This window comes from Stegastes partitus, unplaced genomic scaffold, assembly GCF_000690725.1.
Source record: "Stegastes partitus isolate 25-593 unplaced genomic scaffold, Stegastes_partitus-1.0.2 Scaffold3644, whole genome shotgun sequence".
NCBI classification, from domain to species: Eukaryota; Metazoa; Chordata; class Actinopteri; family Pomacentridae; genus Stegastes; species Stegastes partitus.
Window position 1 is genome coordinate 32,108 of NW_007581375.1, and position 19,779 is coordinate 51,886.

The following is a 19,779-nucleotide window of genomic DNA, read 5'->3' on the forward strand; positions in this document are numbered from 1 at the left end:
ATATCGTGGGAGGGATGTGACCCCAAGATCCACTACCTTCTAACTTTATAGAACAGATTAGATCAAACCACTAAAGCCACATTAACAGATCAGTTCTGGCTGCATCTACACCACCAACATGTCAAATCATTTTAAATACTGTCATCGCCACACAAACTACCTGGAGCCTCCTGGGCCCTTGAGGGTCCACAGCACTTTGTCTGGATGTTCATCTTTGTTTTAGCTGCCTAGTTACGAGACTATCGTCTTAGGTGTATCTAAATTGCAAGTGGCCCTGGGTAAGATGTATAAAAATGTATTCAAACTATATGTCGCTCAGCTGCAGCATTACACGACTTGCACCTCTTGGTGGTGCCAAGGAGCTGTTTGTGCAGCATCTGGCATCATGCCGGAGGTCAGAGCCACAAACCCTGGGAAAAGCAGTGCTTTGTCCATATAAGGCTGCAATCCATCCGCTTCCCTCTTCCTCCCCAGCTCCCTTCCTCGGTCTTTCTCAGACCTGAGGGATATTTACAGAGAGAGTGCCTCGGCCAGCTTGCCCTTCCTTATTAGGAGCTCAGCTTGTTGTCAGTACTTCTACCCTGCAGGACAGTGGTCCATCTCCCTGTTTTCAGATGAGACAAACAGATGGCTGACTCGTGTTAACTACACTTTAGTGCAAACGGACAGGAGCTCGGGACTCACACAGCATTACCCAGATGGCCGAACACTCCCGCATATATAATGACACTAATATCTATCATGTTAGTCAAGCCACTCATGATGTACTGTCCACCTGGGAGCGGCGTCAGATTAACCTAACAGTGCGAACATACTGTAAATACATCTGTATTGTCCTGTTTCCTCTGTTAGGCTCATGGTGTGTGAGCGTCGCAGTGTTGCAGCTGTTGCTTTTTTTTCTCTCCCCAGTGATGTAGGACATCTGGCTGCTCGCAAACAGAAAAACTCTCTACGCATGATGATACAAGTATAGTGTGGGTGAAACAGCAAACAGCAAACAAACAGGTGACCACAAAAGACAAAAAGCAAAGAAGTTGATGACTCACACACAAGGGAGAGATGAATCAAACAAGAGTGTTGTTGATCTGTCTGCTGTTAGGATGCATCTTGGTCACATTTACTTTTTTTGCTTGAGCCATTACAACTGTCTATAATGAAGATGGATAAAAATCCCCGATCAGACAACTAACTAATGGAGGTAATAACCAAGCAGCTGCTACAAACACACTTTTTTTTTTTATTAGGGTGCAGACATTCATTTAATATATTAGAAAACCAACATGTGAAGAAAGGCTACATGGAATTGTACTTCAAAGGGGGGTATTTCAAGACTGACATTTATACACATATACATAACCATGCTCCTTATTAAGAGAGGAATTGACAATGAAAAACTATGAAAATAATATCTTTATCAATGGTAATAATTAAAACCATTCATAGCATAATAGGCTTGGACAGAACAGCAATTTCTGTAACTGTGCAACAGCCACTGCCCTTCCGCTGTGGATCCCTTCTCCCTCTACTTGCTCAAAGACAAGTGAGAAGGTGCTGCTCTGAACTATAGTTGTCTGTCTGAAGGACGGGCAAAGCCTCGCAGATCTTTTATTGCTTTGCAGAGAGTAAAGTGCTGTGGTCGACTGACCTGGTTCTGCGGTCGTTTTTAAGAGCATGGAGTGTGTCTGTGGTCACAAAAATAAAAATCATGTGGGGAAGTGCATAGGTGGAGAGGTAGGTGGGTTCAAACACTTGCATGTGGAAACAAAACAACCCAACAGAGATTCATGGACTTCCCCAGCTGTGAGGACGTTGCTGAATGTGAAGGCAGAGCCTGAAATGTGTTTCAGAGTTTGTAAAGAAGAATTCACAAAAAACACTTACTGCTTGACAACACTTTAGATTTGGACTTGGAGTGTGAGTGGGGGAAAACTTGTGAATGTGTGACGTGAATGTGTTCACCAAAAGAAAAAAAATAATAAATACAAAGTGGGAGCTTTAAGGCCCAAGCTGTCTTGTGTGCTCAGTGGAATGTGCATCGAGGAAATATGGATGCACGCATAGGACTGTGTGTGCACGGTGGCGTTCCCCTGACGCACAGCAGGACATTGCTGTTGTGTTCTGCGAACGCTCTTTCTGTTGTCAGGTCTTGTGTTGCTACTGTGGGAGCCTCTGGCCGAAGCCACAGGTCTTCCTGTGACATTAAGGCACACAAAAGACACTCCAGCTGTTCATGGGGAGGCTTCACAATCCAAGTCAAGCTGTGGTGTTCATGTACGTAGGACATTCTGCTGCTTCTCTCCCCCCCTCTCTCACTCTTTGGCACTGGGAGGAATGTATGGAAGGAGGGATGGATGGCTAGATGGAGGGAGGGGGGGGTTCCCTGCTCTTCGTATCTCTCTCCGTCTATTTGGAGAGTTTGCTGATGACACGGATCAGTGCTCCATTTTCATCTTTAAGACGCTGGTTGTCTGCTCTCAGGTCAACCAGAACCTGGAGGCAAAAAAAATCAGGCTCATATTAGAACAAATCCTTTTCACAATATAGAAGAACTTTTAGCTTTATTACATGAGTGTTTGGCTTATATTCACATTGAATGAGATATTCTATGTCGAGAGATCATATATTGTAGGAAGGTTTCACAGCAGACAGCGTGACGCGCTGTAGGAGGAAAAACACATGGAACGAATAACATCACTGTGACTGGTCCAGTAAATCTTACCTGTAGCCCAGCAGGTATCAATGCGATTAAATACACCTGTGCTTTTTTTATGCTGCGACATGTCAAAAGGTCCCATCAATCAGCCAAAGAAAAACAGGTATAAACTAGGGCCACTGAAAATGCAGATTTATGAATATAAATGAACTAAAGCTCTTCTGAGTTAGCAAAATTAAAGAAAAGTGACTTATGTCAAGTTGTAAACTACTTTTAAATCTGAAGGTGAGTGTTGTTTTGCTGTCATCGCTTTGGTCATGTAACGCTACAAGCCATGTACATGTGTTCTATTTGGCTGAAATATGAATAAACAAAAGCAGATACATGAAGGTAAGATGGTTATTTGCCCTGATGCTGCTTTTACAGGGCATCTGGAGTTTGGATGTTAGAAGCTGAGCTAACACTCATATGCTTCTTGTTCTGATTCACATGTAACTGTGTGCTAAACACAGCGTGGTGGCAGAGAACTAGAAAAAACAGCACAGAAACACTTTCCAGCGGCATATGAAAAATATCATTTTTAAAAATTTTAATGAAAGAAAAAATAATTATGAATCCAAATGGGATTTTGGTCCCATCCTTGAATCAGAGCATGTTGGAAATTCAAGTATAGTTGGACATTTGGGCAAATACGCTTATTTGTTTGGTTCCTGAGCATTAAATGGTGAGAATGATATTATTGTATCTATACAATAAATATGAGGCTACAGTTAGCTTAGCATAAAGACTAGAAACAGATGGAAACTGCTAGCTTGGCTGTGTCAGGCAGCAACATTGGTCTCTAGAGCTTACCAGTTACTAAAATGAAAAGGCAAAAATGAATCAATTTTTTGTTTTACAGTGTTACGTGATGGACTCTTTCCTGGTAGGGAGCAGCTGTCAGGCAGCTGAGACTCCAGGAATTTATCGTTGGATGGAGCCAAGGTTGCTGCTGCTCATTTAAAGTCCTGGTGCCAACCTGCAGGCTCCAGCTACGTATCTACTGTACAGAACAGACATAGTTCCCAAAATACCAAGATTTTCCTTTATGAAAAGGACTTGCATTCTTCCCCTACTCATGCTGTCTTACTGGAAATGTTTCACATTTAAAATTATGACAGCACAGAGATCAGAGGCCACTCAGGAGAAATTTTAAGTAGAACTAAATGTCTAGTGATCCACCAACCTCATCACAGCACCTGAACACAGCGTCAAACAGCTCTCTGCAGTGCATCTTTACCACGCTGCTGGACTGCACAAGCTAAAGCCAAGCTAATCAAGCAGAAGCATGCAAAGTGTCTGTGGCCACGATAACACTCGTTCTGAATGTCTCCTCACCTTTAGCTCCTCCTCCAGCTCTGCCATTCGCCGCTCCAACATCCTCCGGTCCTGGTGCCGGGGAAAACGTGAGGGAAGGGGGGGGAGGCAGAGAAGAAGTGATGTAGAGAAGAAGAAGGAGGAGCAGAAAAGTTGAGTGAAAACAAGTGAAGAAGTGGTTTGAGTGGGGGAGAGAGGAGAACGTGTCAACAGACAGCAGGGGTGGCAGTGGTGAGGCAGATGAAGCTACAACAACAAGGACAACGTGAAACATCGCCATCAGCGGGGATGCTTACCTTCCTCTCCAGCTCCAGCAGGGCGGAACAGTCACTGAAGCGCTCCTGTCTCTGTTGGATACGACAAACCATGTTAACATCATTACCACAGCAGTAGGCTTTGATCACTAGAAGGCCTGTACTTGACTTTATGCATATAAAATAAGTCTATACCGCACACAGGGAATTCTGCTGCTGGGGGCACAAAGCCAAAAAAATAAAAATAAAATTTAAACACTCAGTCCAGTCCTTCATCTGGCAACTGTCTACATTTTCCCTTGTCTGTGCAAAGCATCAGCTCTCAGTTATGGACTACAGATTGTACAGTTTTTATAATACACTGTGGGGTCGTTTCATTAATAAATTTTAATAATTCTCAACAGAGAACACAAAGTGCTGAGCTACATACATTTGTTTAAAGTGAAAGACTTCTGTGCGATGTTTCCTGCTCGGCTACAATTTGTTTAAGTCCTGATTTACTATTTACGTGACCAATCAGATCCAAATGTTGAGGGTTCTACATTATATTATGTAGATACAGATGGGGGACAAAGTAAAGGAAGAAAAAAAATCAACACAAAGTATCATAGTAGAGTGTTTGGACACCACAAAAGCTTCACTGCACTTTGGCATCAATTCTCAGTCTCTACGACTCTACTAGATGGATGGAACATCATTTTACCAAACTATATTGATATATTTTTTGTGTTTAGATGATGCTGGTGGAGACCCCTGTCTAACCAGTATCTCCAGTTGGGTTGAAATCTGCTGACTGTGAAGGCCATAACAAATGATTCATATTATTTTCATCAAACCATTTAGTGACCCCTCATGCCCTATGGACAGAGGCATCGTCGTCCTGGAAGAGACCATCAGGATAGAAATGTTTCAATAAAGAAGTGCAGTGATTCTTCCCTCTAAGGGGTCAGGAGGACCCAAACCACACCAGCAAAAACAGTCACTGGATCCCCTGTGGGGTTCACGGGTTGAGGTGTTGATCTAACTTGTCAGCCATCTGCGTAGTTCCATATTCAGAAACTGATTAGCAGAATGCCAAGAAAAGCCAACAAATGGTCACAATGAACCAGTTGATTGTTTGCTTGACCACTTCAAGATGCTTCAATAGGGACCGATACAAAAACAGCCTATGTTGAACTTGTGTGTCCGTGCCGTCACCTGAGTGGCCTTCTCCAGGTCCAACCTGGTCTGGCTGACGATCCTCTGAGTGTCCTGCAGCTGAGACTGGAGCTGGCTGTTTTCTCTGGACACCTCCTCAAACAACTGATGCACAAACACAAGCAATCAATAACCGGGGAACATAAAGAAGAGTACACTGCCTGGCTTCTATATCGGTTGTGTCTGCCGACCTTTTTAAAATCCTTGGTCTCAGATCCTCCTCCCTGGGTGCGGTCGTTACAGGATGCGTTCAACCTGAGAGGATGAAGAGAGCAGAGGTCAGATCAGAGGGAGCGCCACCACAGACGCTGTGCTGACGGAATGAAGGAGGACGTGAGATCAAACAGGCCAAAGGCTGGATTCATACCTGGAACTCAAGTGTTGGTCTGTCTGTAAACAGAGAAGAAAGCAAACAAGTTACGGCTGCTGTCTTAGGTTACAGTCCACTGAGATCACAAAATAAATACCCGCACAAAAACACACACCTGTGGATCCAGCCCACTGCCTGAGAACTCTTCTTCCCCGCTGGGATCATTGTCGTCACTCTGTGGATGACACACACACACACACACACACAAGGTACAACATGTTCTTATGAAACTCTAAATGTCAGTTTTGTTTTTTGTTGCCAACCGTTTCATCCGTCTTCTCTTGGTGAGGGTTTCTACAACGGTTTTCTGTGTCAGTTTGCCCGATCAAGAATGATTGCAGTGTTTACCTCCCCGGTCCTCTGTGCCTTCCTTCTGGCCCGGGCTTGCCTCCTCTCCCTGCGCTCCCTGGCCCATCGCTCTGTCTCACTCTCCCCAGTGCTGGCCTCAACATCTGGAACAAAGCCAGACAGCAGTCTTGAAAGAGCAAATTAAATATTTGAGCAACAACTAACACTCTGAAGTGTGACGCTTTGTCAGAAAAGGTAAGTGGGGGAGGGTGTACCTCTCCTGTCAGAGGTCTGAGGCCGTGGAGTGCCAGCAGGCTGCGTGAGGCCCAGCAGATCAGACTTCTGCAGGCTGGCAATGCGAGACCTCCAGCTCACTTCCTGTAAACACAGTATCCCCCCGCTATGTGATGTCACATGACATTATATAAGAGCAGCAGCCAACAAGCCTATAACTCTGATATATAGCTCTCACCCCCTCCTCTCCCTTCTTCTGTTTTGCTTCCTTCTCTTTCTCCTTCTCTTCTTCCTCCTTCTTTTCTCTCCCTTTGTTGTCCGTCTTCATGGTCTTCATGGTCTTCTCTGCCTCCTGCAGATCTGTTAGTGTCACCCCCTTCGTTTGAGAGGAAACACAGTCATGTACCAGACTTGACACACAGTTCTTCTGAACCTGCAGTTGAACGTCTGAGCGGTCGACATCTTTACCTGAGTGGAGCGGCGGGACTGTCGTGCATGCCGGGAGCGAGCTTTCCTCTGCGCCTCTGCCTCCTCGTCCCGCACAGGTGTCAGATAGGACCTGCAAGTGTTGAATCACACTTTGAGCTCCGGAGCCGGACCACATAATCAACACCTTCCCATCCGCACTTTATCACTCACTTGCGCCTCTGCTTGGTCTCCTGTTCTCCTGCCGTCGTGCTACGAGAGTTGAGGGTGGAGACGGCAGACGGATCCTTCTTTTCTGTCTGTTCCTGAGGAATTCTTTGGAAGAAACAAAGATAAAACGTGGCCATCAGATCTTCTAGATAAGTGAGAAAATATACAGCATTAAAAAAAAAAAAAGAGAGAGAGAAGAAAAGGGCATACCTCTGAGCAAAGACACTGTTGAGGCGGCTGAGTCCAGTAGAGCTTGTTCCGGTGCTAGCTGAGGTCACGCTGGGGTCATCCAGTCTCTTTCCATAAGATGAGCTAGTAAAAGAAAAAAGACAGTACCAATTGGAAACGCAAAAGCACCTTTCACGGCCACACAGGCACATACAGTTTAGCATTTGCTGCCAGTGGGGGGGACAGTAATAAGCTGCGACACTGCAAAAACTATCGCACACAAACAGCAGAGCAAACAAATACAAGGCGGGCGGTGAGCAGCGTGACTGACCTGTGAAGCAAAGACGGGGTGGAACTAGTGAACTCATTCCCTGACTGACTATGAAGGCGTCGGGTGTAAGAGGAGCTACGGCTTAGCCAGCTAAGAGAGACACAGGGTGACAAGGGCACATATGCGGTGACTCAGATTCTGCTTTCACAAGTGCAGAAGCACATTAGAGCTCATGCCCACCTGTTGGAGTTGTCAGGTCGGCTATCTGGGATACTATAGAGCCTCCGGGTAGGAATGGGCGGGACTCGAGCGAGCCTTGGCTCCTGAGAGCGAGGGGGACACAACACTTCATCAGATATTTATGGGACTCGACAAATGGAAGCTGTAAAAGAAGTCTTTATTTGGTCTGTCATGTTAAGATTTATAAAATAATGACTGCTGCTTCATGGCTGTGTAAATCTTTGAATCACGAGAGCGCCTGTGTACCTTGGTGTCGGCCTCGGAGCTGAGGCGGGGGCTGGAAGCAGAGCGGGTCATGCCCAGGCCAGACTCTGGAGGTCTGCTGGTGTCCTGGCTGGCGTCAGAGAGACCAGCTGAGCCCAGAGTCACAGAGCTGCCTGCCTTCCTCAGAGACGTTCTCCATGAGCCTGGGGCTTCAGTGGGTGGGGGCTTACTTGGTTCCGGCTACGCACACAAGAAAGACACCATTTTTTATTATTTAGCAACGCTGTTATGCAGCAAAACAGACGTTTGATGTTTCCTATAATACGTCTCTGTGTGTGTGACCTTTTTCACTTGGCTCGCGGTGGTACTCGTTGACATGGAGGTAGGAAGCAGGCTGGCGTTGCGTTTGTTGTTCAAGTTGTTTATGATTTCTCTGTTTTTGGCTTTCTCTGCAACAGTGCAAAGGTCAGCAATTAATACATAATAAGCAAGATCATAAAACTGTGACCTGATAAAGCCGGTTTTTAAATGCACTTCTGCTGATGAGGAGCCGCCCCACAGTCCTGCAAAACAGAAACAACAGCAGCTTGTCTCACCCGACTCTGCGTCACTCTCAGACTCGCTCTCCTCCTCTGAGCTGGAGCTGCTGGAGGCTTTCGCCTGGCTCTGAGTCTGGCTCTGTCCCGTCTGGCCTTCCTCCTCCTCATCCTCAGCCGGACTGCTCTGCAGGGCAGGAGGCGGGTGCTTCTCCCGCTCGTGGAGGCAGATCTTCTCCTTGCTGCTCATACGAGAGATAGAAGTCCTGCAGGGGCGGGGCCAAGGTGGGGTGGAACAACAGGTGGCATGCAGGGAGCTGATCAGTGAGGGCGACCATTCCATGTGCAGCCAATTAGAGCGAGCATGCGCCAATCAACACGTCAGCGGGTGGAACGGTGGGTCGCTTTCTGTGATGCCATGTGTAGAATTTCTCTTTTTTGTTGACAGGTTACTGTATGCAGCTTCAACCTATCACTTATTTTGCTTTATTTACAGATGTTTCTTTGCATTCATCTACACGGACAAATCACCAGAGTATCCATACAAATGGCAAAACAAATGTTGTGTCTCAATGCCACACTCAACACTACTGGTAAACTATACATTAAACTATATAGTATACTCCTTTTATCTGATCTATAACACGTCCTTAACTGATTTTCATGAAAATTCAATGTATCACCACTTTGCTCTCTATATAACTATAAATACCATGAGAGGGGATTTCTACTCATAGCACCCATCACTTGGAGCTATCACTTGTTTTTTATAAATTTAATATTTACTTTCAATACTATTTTTGCCTTATATTGCTCTTTTTGTGATTGTACAGATGGTTTTGCAACTTTTTAAACTCCTTTCTGTGCATTAACAGCACATTTTTAGCTTTTTTTGTTATCTCCAGTGTGAACATATTCCATATTCTTGCGGCACACTTGTATTAATGCTCCCGAACACATTTATTAAATGACAACCTCGTGGTGACATTTTGGACATAAACGAATCAATCAGTTATAAAATTTTCCAACTAAATCAAACACACTTCACAGTGCTTTATAAGAGAAACGAAAAATAGATCATTATTACAAATGCAATTAGAGACTAATGCACACCAAAAGAATGCAATAAGACAACGTAATTGATGGTTAGTTACGATGATAAGAGATAAATAAAAGATCAACAAACACAGTCTAAGGGAGTGTTTATGCTCAATATGTCACCATCATTATTTGTAAAATTTTCTTGGGAGCATTAATATCAGTGTTTTGTCCAACACATAGAATTTCACACAAGGATATGTATTATTTTTACATATTGAAAACAACTACCACCAGTATTCAGAGTGAAACTGAGACACAGAAGGTCACTGACTGCTACATCTATGCAGGTAAATGTCAGCGGACTGGAGTCAGGACCGATGGGACTGTTAACATCACACCTGCATGCAGACAACTGGCTCAGGGATTACTGGGAATCAGCTGAGGAATAGCATAGCGTGTACCCACACACACACACGCACGCGCACACACACATGCCCACACATCAACACACTGGCACTGACCTGCGTGTGCGAACTGGTACCATGGAGATTTGCGGACTGGTCTCAATAAAAGGAGTCTGTTTCTCTTTCTCGCTGCGTAACTGAAGAGGAATATAAACAGACATAAACACAGAGAACACTCGCCGCCGTAACACCATCAATCATATCGGGTTTATCTAACCGAGTGAGATAGTCGTGGAGCCTGTGTGAAGGCAGACTCACAGCGTTCTGTTTCTTCTGTAGCTCCTCCAGAGCGTCCACCAGGTTCTCGTCTGCAACATCTAGAGGTGTTTGTCCCTACAAGGACATTCACAGAGAATAATTAGTCACGGCACGAAGCTGAAGCTTCAATCACGAACTTTTAATGCCAGGGAAACGTCTGTCGTCTTTGCCCTCACCACATTGTTGACAGCACCCATATCGCACATGTTGTCAGCCAGCAGGGTGCACACCTCCTCCTGCCCCCAGTGAGCGGCCGCATGCAGGGGTGTCCACCCGTCGATGTCCCTGCCGTCCACGTCCACCCGACACTGCAGCAGCACCCTGGCCGAGGCGAGCGAAGCGGGAGGAGAGAGGGAGGGTAGCAAACAGGGAGAGGGGAGAATGAGGAATGTCCAGGAGGAAAGGACACGGCCATGAATAAAAGCTGTTTGACTTGGTGTGATACCAAATTAAGACAAAAGCTAACAAGCTGTCACTGCTCTGGTGCGCGCAGTGTTGCTCACTTCAGGACTTCGATGTAGCCTTTGGCGGCGGCGACGTGCAGAGCCGTCGCCTTGGTGTTCGGGTGAGGCGTGAGAGTGCCACCTCCCGCCAGCACCGCCGTGGCGTCCTGGAGCATGATCCTCTCCTCCTCCTTTCGAGCCTTGTCCACGTCGATTCCTGCCACACGTACACATGAAAACACAGTGTATATTGAAACACAGACGCCGTTTAAAGTAATGAGAACTCGCCTGCAGGTTAAATCTATAATGTATGTAAAGACAGGAAGGATAAAAATACCATGTCTATTTGTTTAATGCATGTCATCTGTGGTTAGCTGCACTCAGATCTCATCAAAGTGCATTTGACAGCGACTAAAGTACAAGCCTGGAGCGTCAGCAGCCTTCAGTACAGTGAACATCACAGAACATTTTGCACACAGAGACTCTGTCCTCATTTCTTTACCTACTTTTGCAAGTCACTGTGACCGCTTGTAAAAGCAGGACAAAAATGCAAAGAGGTTTTTGGGACTCCACATCAACTAGAATGATGAGAATGTAGTCGGAGTGCTGCATCATTTCCTAATTGACTTTTCTCATAAAAAAATAAGAAAAAAAAACCAACCTAAAACTGATGCCAAAGCTGTGGGGAGTCATTCATTCAAACGACATCATTATGCAGTAAATCTAAACTTTGCTCCAATTATTCCCAACAGTTTTGCCCTCTTAAGACGCCACTGAACTCATTTGTTTTAAAAACATTTTACAAGAAAATCCTCTAACATCAGTAAGATTACTGTCTGTTTAGAAAGTTTTCTTCTAATTTGGCATAATTAGTCATCACACTGAAATGCTCGGTTTGGGTTTAAGGATCCAAGGTTTGGTTTGATTAAAGACGAAAGATACTGACATTCCGGCAAATCTGAAACATGTCATTTCTGGTGCACGCTGTCACTGAAAACCATCGAGATTTGAGTTAGGAATGCAGCAGTATCTTAAAATAAGTTTGTTGTCTAAATAATTGTTGAAAATGACAGTTAAAAGTGAAACTTAATGGAACCATAAAACTGACAAGAAATAGTAAAATGAGTTAGAAATACAACCGAGTACATGATGAAATAATACAGTTAGCTGTCAACGAACGACTGCTTAAATTAAAATAAATAAATCTTGAAAGTATCCTCATCAAGTCTATAAAATGGTAGTAAATAGAGCTGCAACGATTAATTGATAATTAATTAAAAAGTCTGAGCAATTTTTAAAAAAAAGTAAAAATAATCTACATATTAAAATTCAAATACTTTCTGGTTTTATTACTGTTCAATGATAGCAAACTGAATTATTTTGGGTTGACATTTGAGAACGTCATCTTAGGTTTTGGCTGAAATTTTTCGCTATTTTCTTACATTTTACAGACCAAAAAACAAACTGATTAATCGAGAAAAAAATTAACAGTGAAAATAAATTATATGCGGCCCATAAAAATAGTGGAACAGCCATAACAGAAAAGCTTAAATTTTCTGGTTTGGTCAACTGACAACAAAGGTAATTTACAATTATATAAAAACCAAAAGATCCTCAAATCAGAGACAAGAACCAGAAATCATTTGCTTGCTTCATCACTTAGAATAATTACTAACTGTGGTGATCATGCAAGCACAACTGCTGTCAGATCCTCCCATTTGGATCCATTCTGGGACCATGAACCCGCCACATGTTGTTGTTTAAGTATTAAGATCACGTCAGCATCTCAACAGGACTGACATGATGCACCATTAGGCTTCAGAGGTTTTTCCTGGCTCTGGATGAGCCTTTGGGGGCTGATGATGTACGACAGTAAGCATGATTAATCAGAGTATGATAAAGGCCTGGAGTCCTTATTTGACAGAAATCTGTCCATTTTACTGGTATTTCCGACCATTTGATTCATAAAAATGTCTACTGTGCTTAAGTAAATGAAAACACTAACCACCAACAACCATTTTATTACTATCAATTCTTATCACTTTGGCTAAAACCTCTTTGTGTGGCCCTACGCATTCCTCCATACAGTAACTTTCATGGTGGCGTGGAGGCGTCAGTGTTACGTCACAGCCATTCCTCACCTTGCTTTTTGATTTCACCCTTGAGCAGCCTTTCCATCGCGTCCTCTGTGGCAACATCCAGAGGAAGCTCTCCTTCGCTGTTCACCGCCCCAACTTGAGCACCGTGTTCTATCAGGTATCTTTAAAGAGACACAGAAACCAGAATGTAGCATAAGATTTATGAGTGTCACTGTTGCAACGTCCTGTACAATGTTGACCTCTAAATTGGCAAAAGCTGCACGCAGGCCAATATTTTCTAAACACTCAGCACCACTTTAATCATGATGGCAGCGTCGTGACAGAGCGACGGTAGTCAGCAGCACTCACTTGGCGATCTGGATGAAGCCGCAGGAGGCTGCAGCGTGCAGAGGAGTCCAGCCCTCGTTGTCTCCTCTGTTGACGTCGCTGCCGCTCTCCACCAGAAACTGCACCATCTCAGCGTTTTCGTCAATGCAGGCCTGCCAGAGGACACACAGCCACATGATGGATCGTTGCACAAGTGTTTATTGTTTGCTGTTTACTCTAAGAATCCCCACCGCGCACATTACCAAACAGATGTCAGTCTCGAGTACAGTTTGGGTACAGTAGAGAAGGTCTTTGACCCACTTCAGCATGGTTTGTTGTGAAAGGCAAAAATCCAGACACTTCCAAAATCTATTAAACTCGACTAAAGCACTGGAGCTAAAACAATGACTACTGTGTGTACTTGCTGTAATGACTTTCTGCTAAGTGGGCTGCTAGAAGCCCTCAAGTACTTTCCAAAACAGTCATTTTTGTGGCATGAGTAAAACAGTGAATCTATTTAGCAGCTTTTCCTGAGGCCAGGTCGAGCAAACATCTCAGTGTGATCAAACACAAGATCAATCCCACGAGGACCTCATGGGATTATGTTATGATAAGATGCTTGAATTCCAACTGATATTTATGAGAAATAAAATCACAGCAGGCAGGATCTGTTCGTGTCCCACTTTCAAGGAAATTTATACTTCAAAAGAGCCTCAGAATAAGACGAAGCATTTTGTCTGTTATAATTCGTTCTGAAAACTATTTTTAAAAACTCATTAATTATTTTTGAAATATTTTACTTTATGCATTGCTATTTCATATTTATATACAGTTATTTCATGTTCATAATTCACTATATGTTAAATTATTTTAACACTATTTAAATGCAAATATTTCAACAATATTCTGGAAATTAATGTTACACTTGAAATAAGAATAAAGCTGATCTGTGCTCTACTTTGTACAAGTTTTAGTTCAATTTAAAAAATAATTAAATTACAAATAGTTTTAGTACACCAACAGCTAAGTCAAAAACATGCACAGCTTAGACTAAATTAAGTTGAGAGAATACTTGCTTCAGTCAATTAAAAAAAAAGAAAAAAGATAAGAGTGTAGAGACAATGACTCTATGAGGTTGTACTTTGGTACAGCTAAAGGCAATAATTGGCAATTGGCATCGATCAATATGTTTTTCAAGGCTGACACTGATGATTGGTAATCAATGCGACTGATAATCAATATTTGGAACTGTTGTACATTTGGAGCAAAATAAAAAATCTTGGCGTTAAAATTTAAAGGAGCACAAACTGCAACACAAAAACAGTGCTGAAATGCCCCCTTTTTTTATTATTACACATTTTTAATAAAAGAGAACTTTTCAACATTTATTCTTCAGTGTTTATTGGCTATTACCTATTACATATAACCAATCAGACGGTGCTGTGGGCGGGACTTAGTGTGAGACCACAGAGGGATGACTACATATAGAGAAGCAGCTGCATCAGAGCCAAACTGGCATATTCTTAAATAACTTATTCTGAAATTGGTAGGACAAAAACAACAACCAAAACACACTCTGGTACTGATATTAAAAAAGTGCTGAACACCAGATCTGATAATTGATTGGCCCCTAGTACACTTGCTCTTTCACTTTTGTTCTCCGTAGCTACCAGCCACTCATCTGTCAAGGCAACAGGGTGTATTTTTACGGGGATATTTTGTGTCTCCCTGTAAATGAAAGAACGCTCTAATACTGGTGATGGATGCACTGATCCAGCATCTGAATCTGGTCCCTCAGCTTCTGCCAATACAGAGCATCAATGTGGCACTAAAAAATTGGAAAGTTAACATTTAATAAAACAAAAAGCAAATATCAAATAAAGAGTAGGACAATTGTACCAAACTTCATGAATAGCTGTTGAGACTTTCCATTAAAAAACTAAAATTCGAATCTCATGACGGTGCTAGAGGAGAAGCCAGAGGGTCACCCACATCCCCAGGATTCATCGTCTGGGGACCATGAACGCTTGAACTACATTTCATGACCATCCATCCTATTCTGGATGAGATATTTTGGTCTGGACCACAGTGGTGGACAGACAGGCCAAAGGTGTCATCCCCAGTCACTAGCACTGCTAAAAATAACCAGGTTTTTTTTGAAGCGTAAACCAAACATTTGCCACATAAATAATAAAAACAGAATTGCTGGCGATTCTGTAGCTGTGCACTCTGACTGGTTTCACCACTGTCAGCTGATGATAAACAAGTCAGTACCATGACAGCGTTTTCAGCCATTCATCATCATCACAGTCACCCTGCAGGATGTTGCTGCACCCAGCGTCTGTAACCCTCACAGATCCTTGTCCATCAGGCCTGACTAAAGCCACCTAAGAGGCTTTGCTAAGCCAAATCAACTAATCACAAAGCTGCTACAAGCCTCCTCCCTCCCTAATAATATGAGATAATTAGTCAGGTAGTAGGGTGGAAAAAAACTACAAAATGTGGACAGCGTTCAGAGCTGAAGATGGGGCTTGTAGTTTGCTCCAGAGCCTGCCAACAAGCAAAAGCGAGCGCTCACTCGCAGCAGAGGGGGAGCACCTCCGAACAAGTGGGTGCTCCCAGGCTGAATGAATGAATGAACAGAGGGCACTTCTTGCACCCTCATGTGCTACCAGGGTGAACACACAGCCTTCAACCAGCAGACTCCTTCGCTGGGTCATCAAGTGAGTCATTGTGGAAATCGCCTTTGACAACAGCAGCTTGTTGCTCTTTGAGGAATGTTTTCCATTTCTTCATCTGAAATCCCTAAAGTCCCCTCCATGGGGAACTGGCAGAGGGAAGGAGAAAGAGAAAGAGAGCACGAGAGAGAGAAAGAAAGGAGGAGGAGGAGGAGGAGGAGGAGGAGGAGCAGGGTGCAGTGGGGAAGACAGAAAGGCTTTGGATGGAGAGGATGGAAAGTTTGGAGAGTGTGGGCCTATATTTAATTCAAGTAGCCTGGCAACCGATGAGCAACAGGGGAGAAAGAGATGGAGCGCAGGGGAGGGACCACACCGGGTGACAGCACGACAAGTGGATCGACCGAAAGATGGCCCGTTTACAGAACATTCAGCGAATGTGAGCCGGTCATGAGTAGAGCTGCAACGACTGAAAAGAAAATTCCAGTTCCTGAAATGTGAATATTTTCTGGCTTCTTCACTCGTCCACCGCAGTAAAGTGAATATCTCTGGGTTGTGGACAACACAAGACATTTGAGGATGTCATTTTAGGGTTTGGCAAACACTGATCCACATTTTTCACCATTCGCTGACATTTTCTAGGCCAAGCAACTATCTGGTAAACCAACAACAATCATTAGTCATGGGGAAGCAGCTTCATTAACTCGAGGAAAACTCCACATCAGTGTGAGCGTGCGGGCCAGCTGATCCAGCTCTCTGCTCCAGCAGGCAGAGGAATGAAAACCACATCTTTTAGTAACTCTTAGCAGTTAAATCCATCTGACATCACCTTCACTTTATGTGATGAGACAGCAATGTGTTTATGACACCCTGTGTCACACAAGCGGAGGAAATGCTGCATCACTGAGGGCTTGTGTGACAGTGATGTTGTCCAGGCTGCGCCTCAGTGTTATGATGAAGTCAAGGGGAGGGAGGGACACCGAGCTGAGCTGCTGTGAGGCTGGAACATGGGACCAACTAATGCAACAACCCACAAACTGCAGACATGAACCTCAGATTGAACTATTCTCCATGTTTCTGACTTAGTCTGCACAGTGAGACCTGTTGATCAGATGATGAGAAACTGTCTGAATCCAGTAACTCTGTTTTTGTGACACTCCACCAATGATTGTCAGTCACGGTGCCAGTCACAATCTATTCACGTCTAAAATGATCCCACAGGCTCTGTGTGACCTGTTTTCACGGTCTGCTGCCCTCCTGTCCGCTTGTTTGCTCCAAAAAGAAGCTGTAACTGACTAAACACACGAGCAGCCTCCCTCAGTCCGTCCACAGGCCAGAACTACTCCAACGAACCTCCACATCCGAACTACTGGGTTCAGTCTGAGCTCCAGGAGCTGCTGTGTTCACAGTAACTAGTAAGTTAGATGGAGATTAACAGCACTCTTTAGTTACCGTAGGTTCCCGTTAATGCCTCTTGGCTGCGGGATCATTAACGGATCAGCGGCTGCCGCTAGTCGAGCGACAGTTGGCAGCGACTCGGCGGTGAACTCGGAGACGAACAACAAAGTTGAGCGTGAACCAGTCCAGACTTCCTACCTGGTGAAGCGCTGTCAGTCCGTCTATGTTGGCGTGGTTGATGTCGGCTCCCTGCCGGAGCAGCGCTGAAACCTCGTCCCGGTCCCCGGCGGAGCAGGCGGCCATAAACACGGCTCCTTGGTTGAACCGGACTTTCGCCCGCCGCGTCCCGGAACCGCTCAAGGTTTCCCGGGCCTCCGAGCCCGTCCGGTCCGTCTCTGAGCCCAGCCATCGCTGCAGCTGATCCTGCCGTCGCTGCTTGGCAGCTTCGGACCGGGAATGGTCAGTGGCCGCCATCTTCCCTGGTCTGTCCCGGACAGATTCAGCTCATGGTACGAGCAGAGGAGCCGAGTGCGGGGTTTGGATTGAGCCTCCTCCGGGCTGCGCCCCCTGGTGGACGGACCGGGGCCGGGGGCGAGAACTCATCAGCGAACTTCTGACTGAGTGGCAGTGCTGCGCTGCCTTCAGGTGCTGCTCCGAAATTTCTATTCTTAAGGGAGTGTCGTGTGTGACCTTTGTAACTCCACTGGGATTGTTTTCTTTCTTTCTTTCTTTCTTTCTTTCTTTCTTTCTTTCTTTCTTTCTTTCTTTCTTTCTTTCTTTCTTTCTTTTTTTCTCCTTTTATAGGCTTGCTGTCAATGATGTCATATCTTTTACTGTCTTTACTCTGTGCCTTGCCATCTTATATATAATTTGTGTTAAATTATTGTTTATTCTTTTAATGTATTTATATTGAAGTTCTGTGTTTTGCGTTTTGTATCTTTTACTGTGCTATTACTTCAATTTTTTCTTTATGTTCAAGATGAATGGCTTTCCGTACATCCTCTTTTTTTGGTTTGTCTGAAAATACTTTGTATACTCTGCTTTCTTTCTTTCTTTCTTTCTTTCTTTCTTTCTTTCTTTCTTTCTTTCTTTCTTTCTTTCAATGAGATCTCAAAAGTGTCTCTTTAGGGCAGACTTGGTCATTCTTACAGTGGCTATCACAAACTGGAGTGCATGATTTATTTCTGTTTCAGTACTTTTATTTTAGGTGATATGGTTACATAGAAGTCCTGATAGTAAAGCTTTGTTAAACCTTGATACCTTGTAAAACAGCTTTCACAACCGACCACAGCTGATAAGACTCTATGTGATAAGTTTTGCTATGTTTTGTGAGCAGAGGCGGAATCAAGGCTCGGCCCCCAAATGGAGTCACATCCTGACCCTCATGTCAATGAAACTGCAATATCAACTGTTAAAAAATCTAAACTTTGAACAACCATCTCAGATGTTTTTTGCTTTTTTATTTTCATAAAACAATGGAAGTTAACATTTTTTAAAAAAAGTTTAATATTTATTAGTCCTTGTGCTTGCGTAAGCAATTGGTAACAGCTATTTAAAAATGATTTACCAAGCAGGAAATTATTATTTTTTAAAGTAAATAAAAAACAAATAGACTAAGATTCTTAAGACAAGAAAGCTTTTCTTTTACAGATTTTGTATGCCACAGCAATTTAAGAGCTACTTTCTCACAGAGATATGCGATGAGGTTACCAGTTCAGTTCAAGTCATCTCAGGGCACTTCACACACTATGGCTGAGGCCTTACTTTATTATATGTTTTAAATAGGACTTCAGGAAATCCAGCGATTCCCTTTAGTTAAGCACTTGCCAACAGTGCACTGATAAATGTACCATCAGTAAGAATACATTTGCTTCTACATTACAAATGTACTATAAATTACACATACTGAGCAATGAATTCAAATGGTGACATGTGGTTATAGAGGTGGAACCACATACATCTTTCCAAAATCTATTACTAGATTCATGAAGCAAAACAGCTACTAGTGGTTATTATGGAAGGTATGACTTTATCATTGCAGCCTCTTATTTTCTGAGGAGAATACAATCAAATTTAGTTTTGGGAAACATAATAGTAAAATGAACCTCGAAAGCAGTCCAGCTTTACTTTTCAAACTGACATGTCTTTTTTTTTTTCAGATTTGATGGTTTATGTTGCTTCTTTCCATTGCCATCCAACTGTAATGTAGTCCATAAAAAGGCTACATTATTTCTGGCCTTCACATTCAGGTTCAGTTCAGGAATATTTTGTAAATACTTCTTATTTAGCTGGAATAATTTGGGAGCCTGCCATAAAGTCCTCAGATCCCTGCGCCACTGTTTGGTCACTGCTGGGTATATTTACTGTTCCTTCTCTCTGTGTACTTTTCATGGTGAATCACAGATTTTCTGGTTAATGTGAGAATAATTGTTGAAAACACAAAGGTAATGTTATGCAATACCACTTTATTTCATGATCACATAAATATGATCCCCTGTTACATTTTTACGATATGTTGTATTCACTTGGCAATCATTACGTGAAGTTTAAGGCACAACGTGGGGCTTGATCTAAGAGAGAATATTGTACACAGTACAAGAGAAGCATTTATATAGGTAGGTTATTACCTAAGAAGAAGAAGAAGTAAAATTAAAAGCAAACTGATTATTTGATTAATTAAAAATCACA

General features: G+C 43.5%; 1 protein-coding gene across 7 annotated transcripts; it reads right to left on the bottom strand.

The window, feature by feature from the left end:
- Positions 1–1,217: 1,217 nt before the first annotated feature.
- On the bottom strand, positions 1,218–17,781 carry LOC103376007 (protein phosphatase 1 regulatory subunit 12A). Of its 7 annotated transcripts, XM_008306342.1 has the most exons (26): positions 17,290–17,781; positions 13,061–13,191; positions 12,755–12,873; positions 10,674–10,830; positions 10,347–10,491; positions 10,171–10,245; positions 9,970–10,049; positions 8,468–8,673; positions 8,214–8,320; positions 7,914–8,111; positions 7,668–7,750; positions 7,488–7,577; positions 7,199–7,300; positions 6,992–7,093; positions 6,821–6,911; positions 6,591–6,728; positions 6,394–6,496; positions 6,179–6,282; positions 5,946–6,005; positions 5,828–5,850; positions 5,652–5,715; positions 5,461–5,565; positions 4,306–4,356; positions 4,031–4,081; positions 2,589–2,658; positions 2,400–2,490 (listed from the first exon to the last, which is right to left on the bottom strand). In XM_008306342.1, exons 1-25 carry the CDS (start codon positions 17,563–17,565, stop codon positions 2,617–2,619), a joined length of 2,703 nt encoding a protein of 900 aa, XP_008304564.1. In that variant the 5' UTR covers positions 17,566–17,781; the 3' UTR covers positions 2,400–2,490; positions 2,589–2,616. The 7 variants fall into 7 exon arrangements, with proteins under 7 accessions (XP_008304563.1, XP_008304562.1, XP_008304566.1 ...); XM_008306341.1 differs by lacking the exon at positions 2,589–2,658 and having other exon boundaries at positions 1,218–2,490; positions 8,468–8,649; positions 17,290–17,776; XM_008306340.1 differs by lacking the exon at positions 2,589–2,658 and having other exon boundaries at positions 1,218–2,490; positions 17,290–17,775.
- Positions 17,782–19,779: the final 1,998 nt, after the last annotated feature.

Bases quoted from the DNA above. Each gene is read 5' to 3' on its own strand.
- LOC103376007 (XM_008306340.1), bottom strand. From the start codon at position 17,565: ATGGCGGCCACTGACCATTCCCGGTCCGAAGCTGCCAAGCAGCGACGG. The intron at 13,192-17,289 runs GTAGGAAGTCTG...GTCCTCTGGCAG, and splicing joins GACTGACAGCGCTTCACCAG to GCCTGCATTGACGAAAACGC. The intron at 8,112-8,213 runs GTCACACACACA...TTGTGTGCGTAG, and splicing joins CCGCGAGCCAAGTGAAAAAG to CCGGAACCAAGTAAGCCCCC.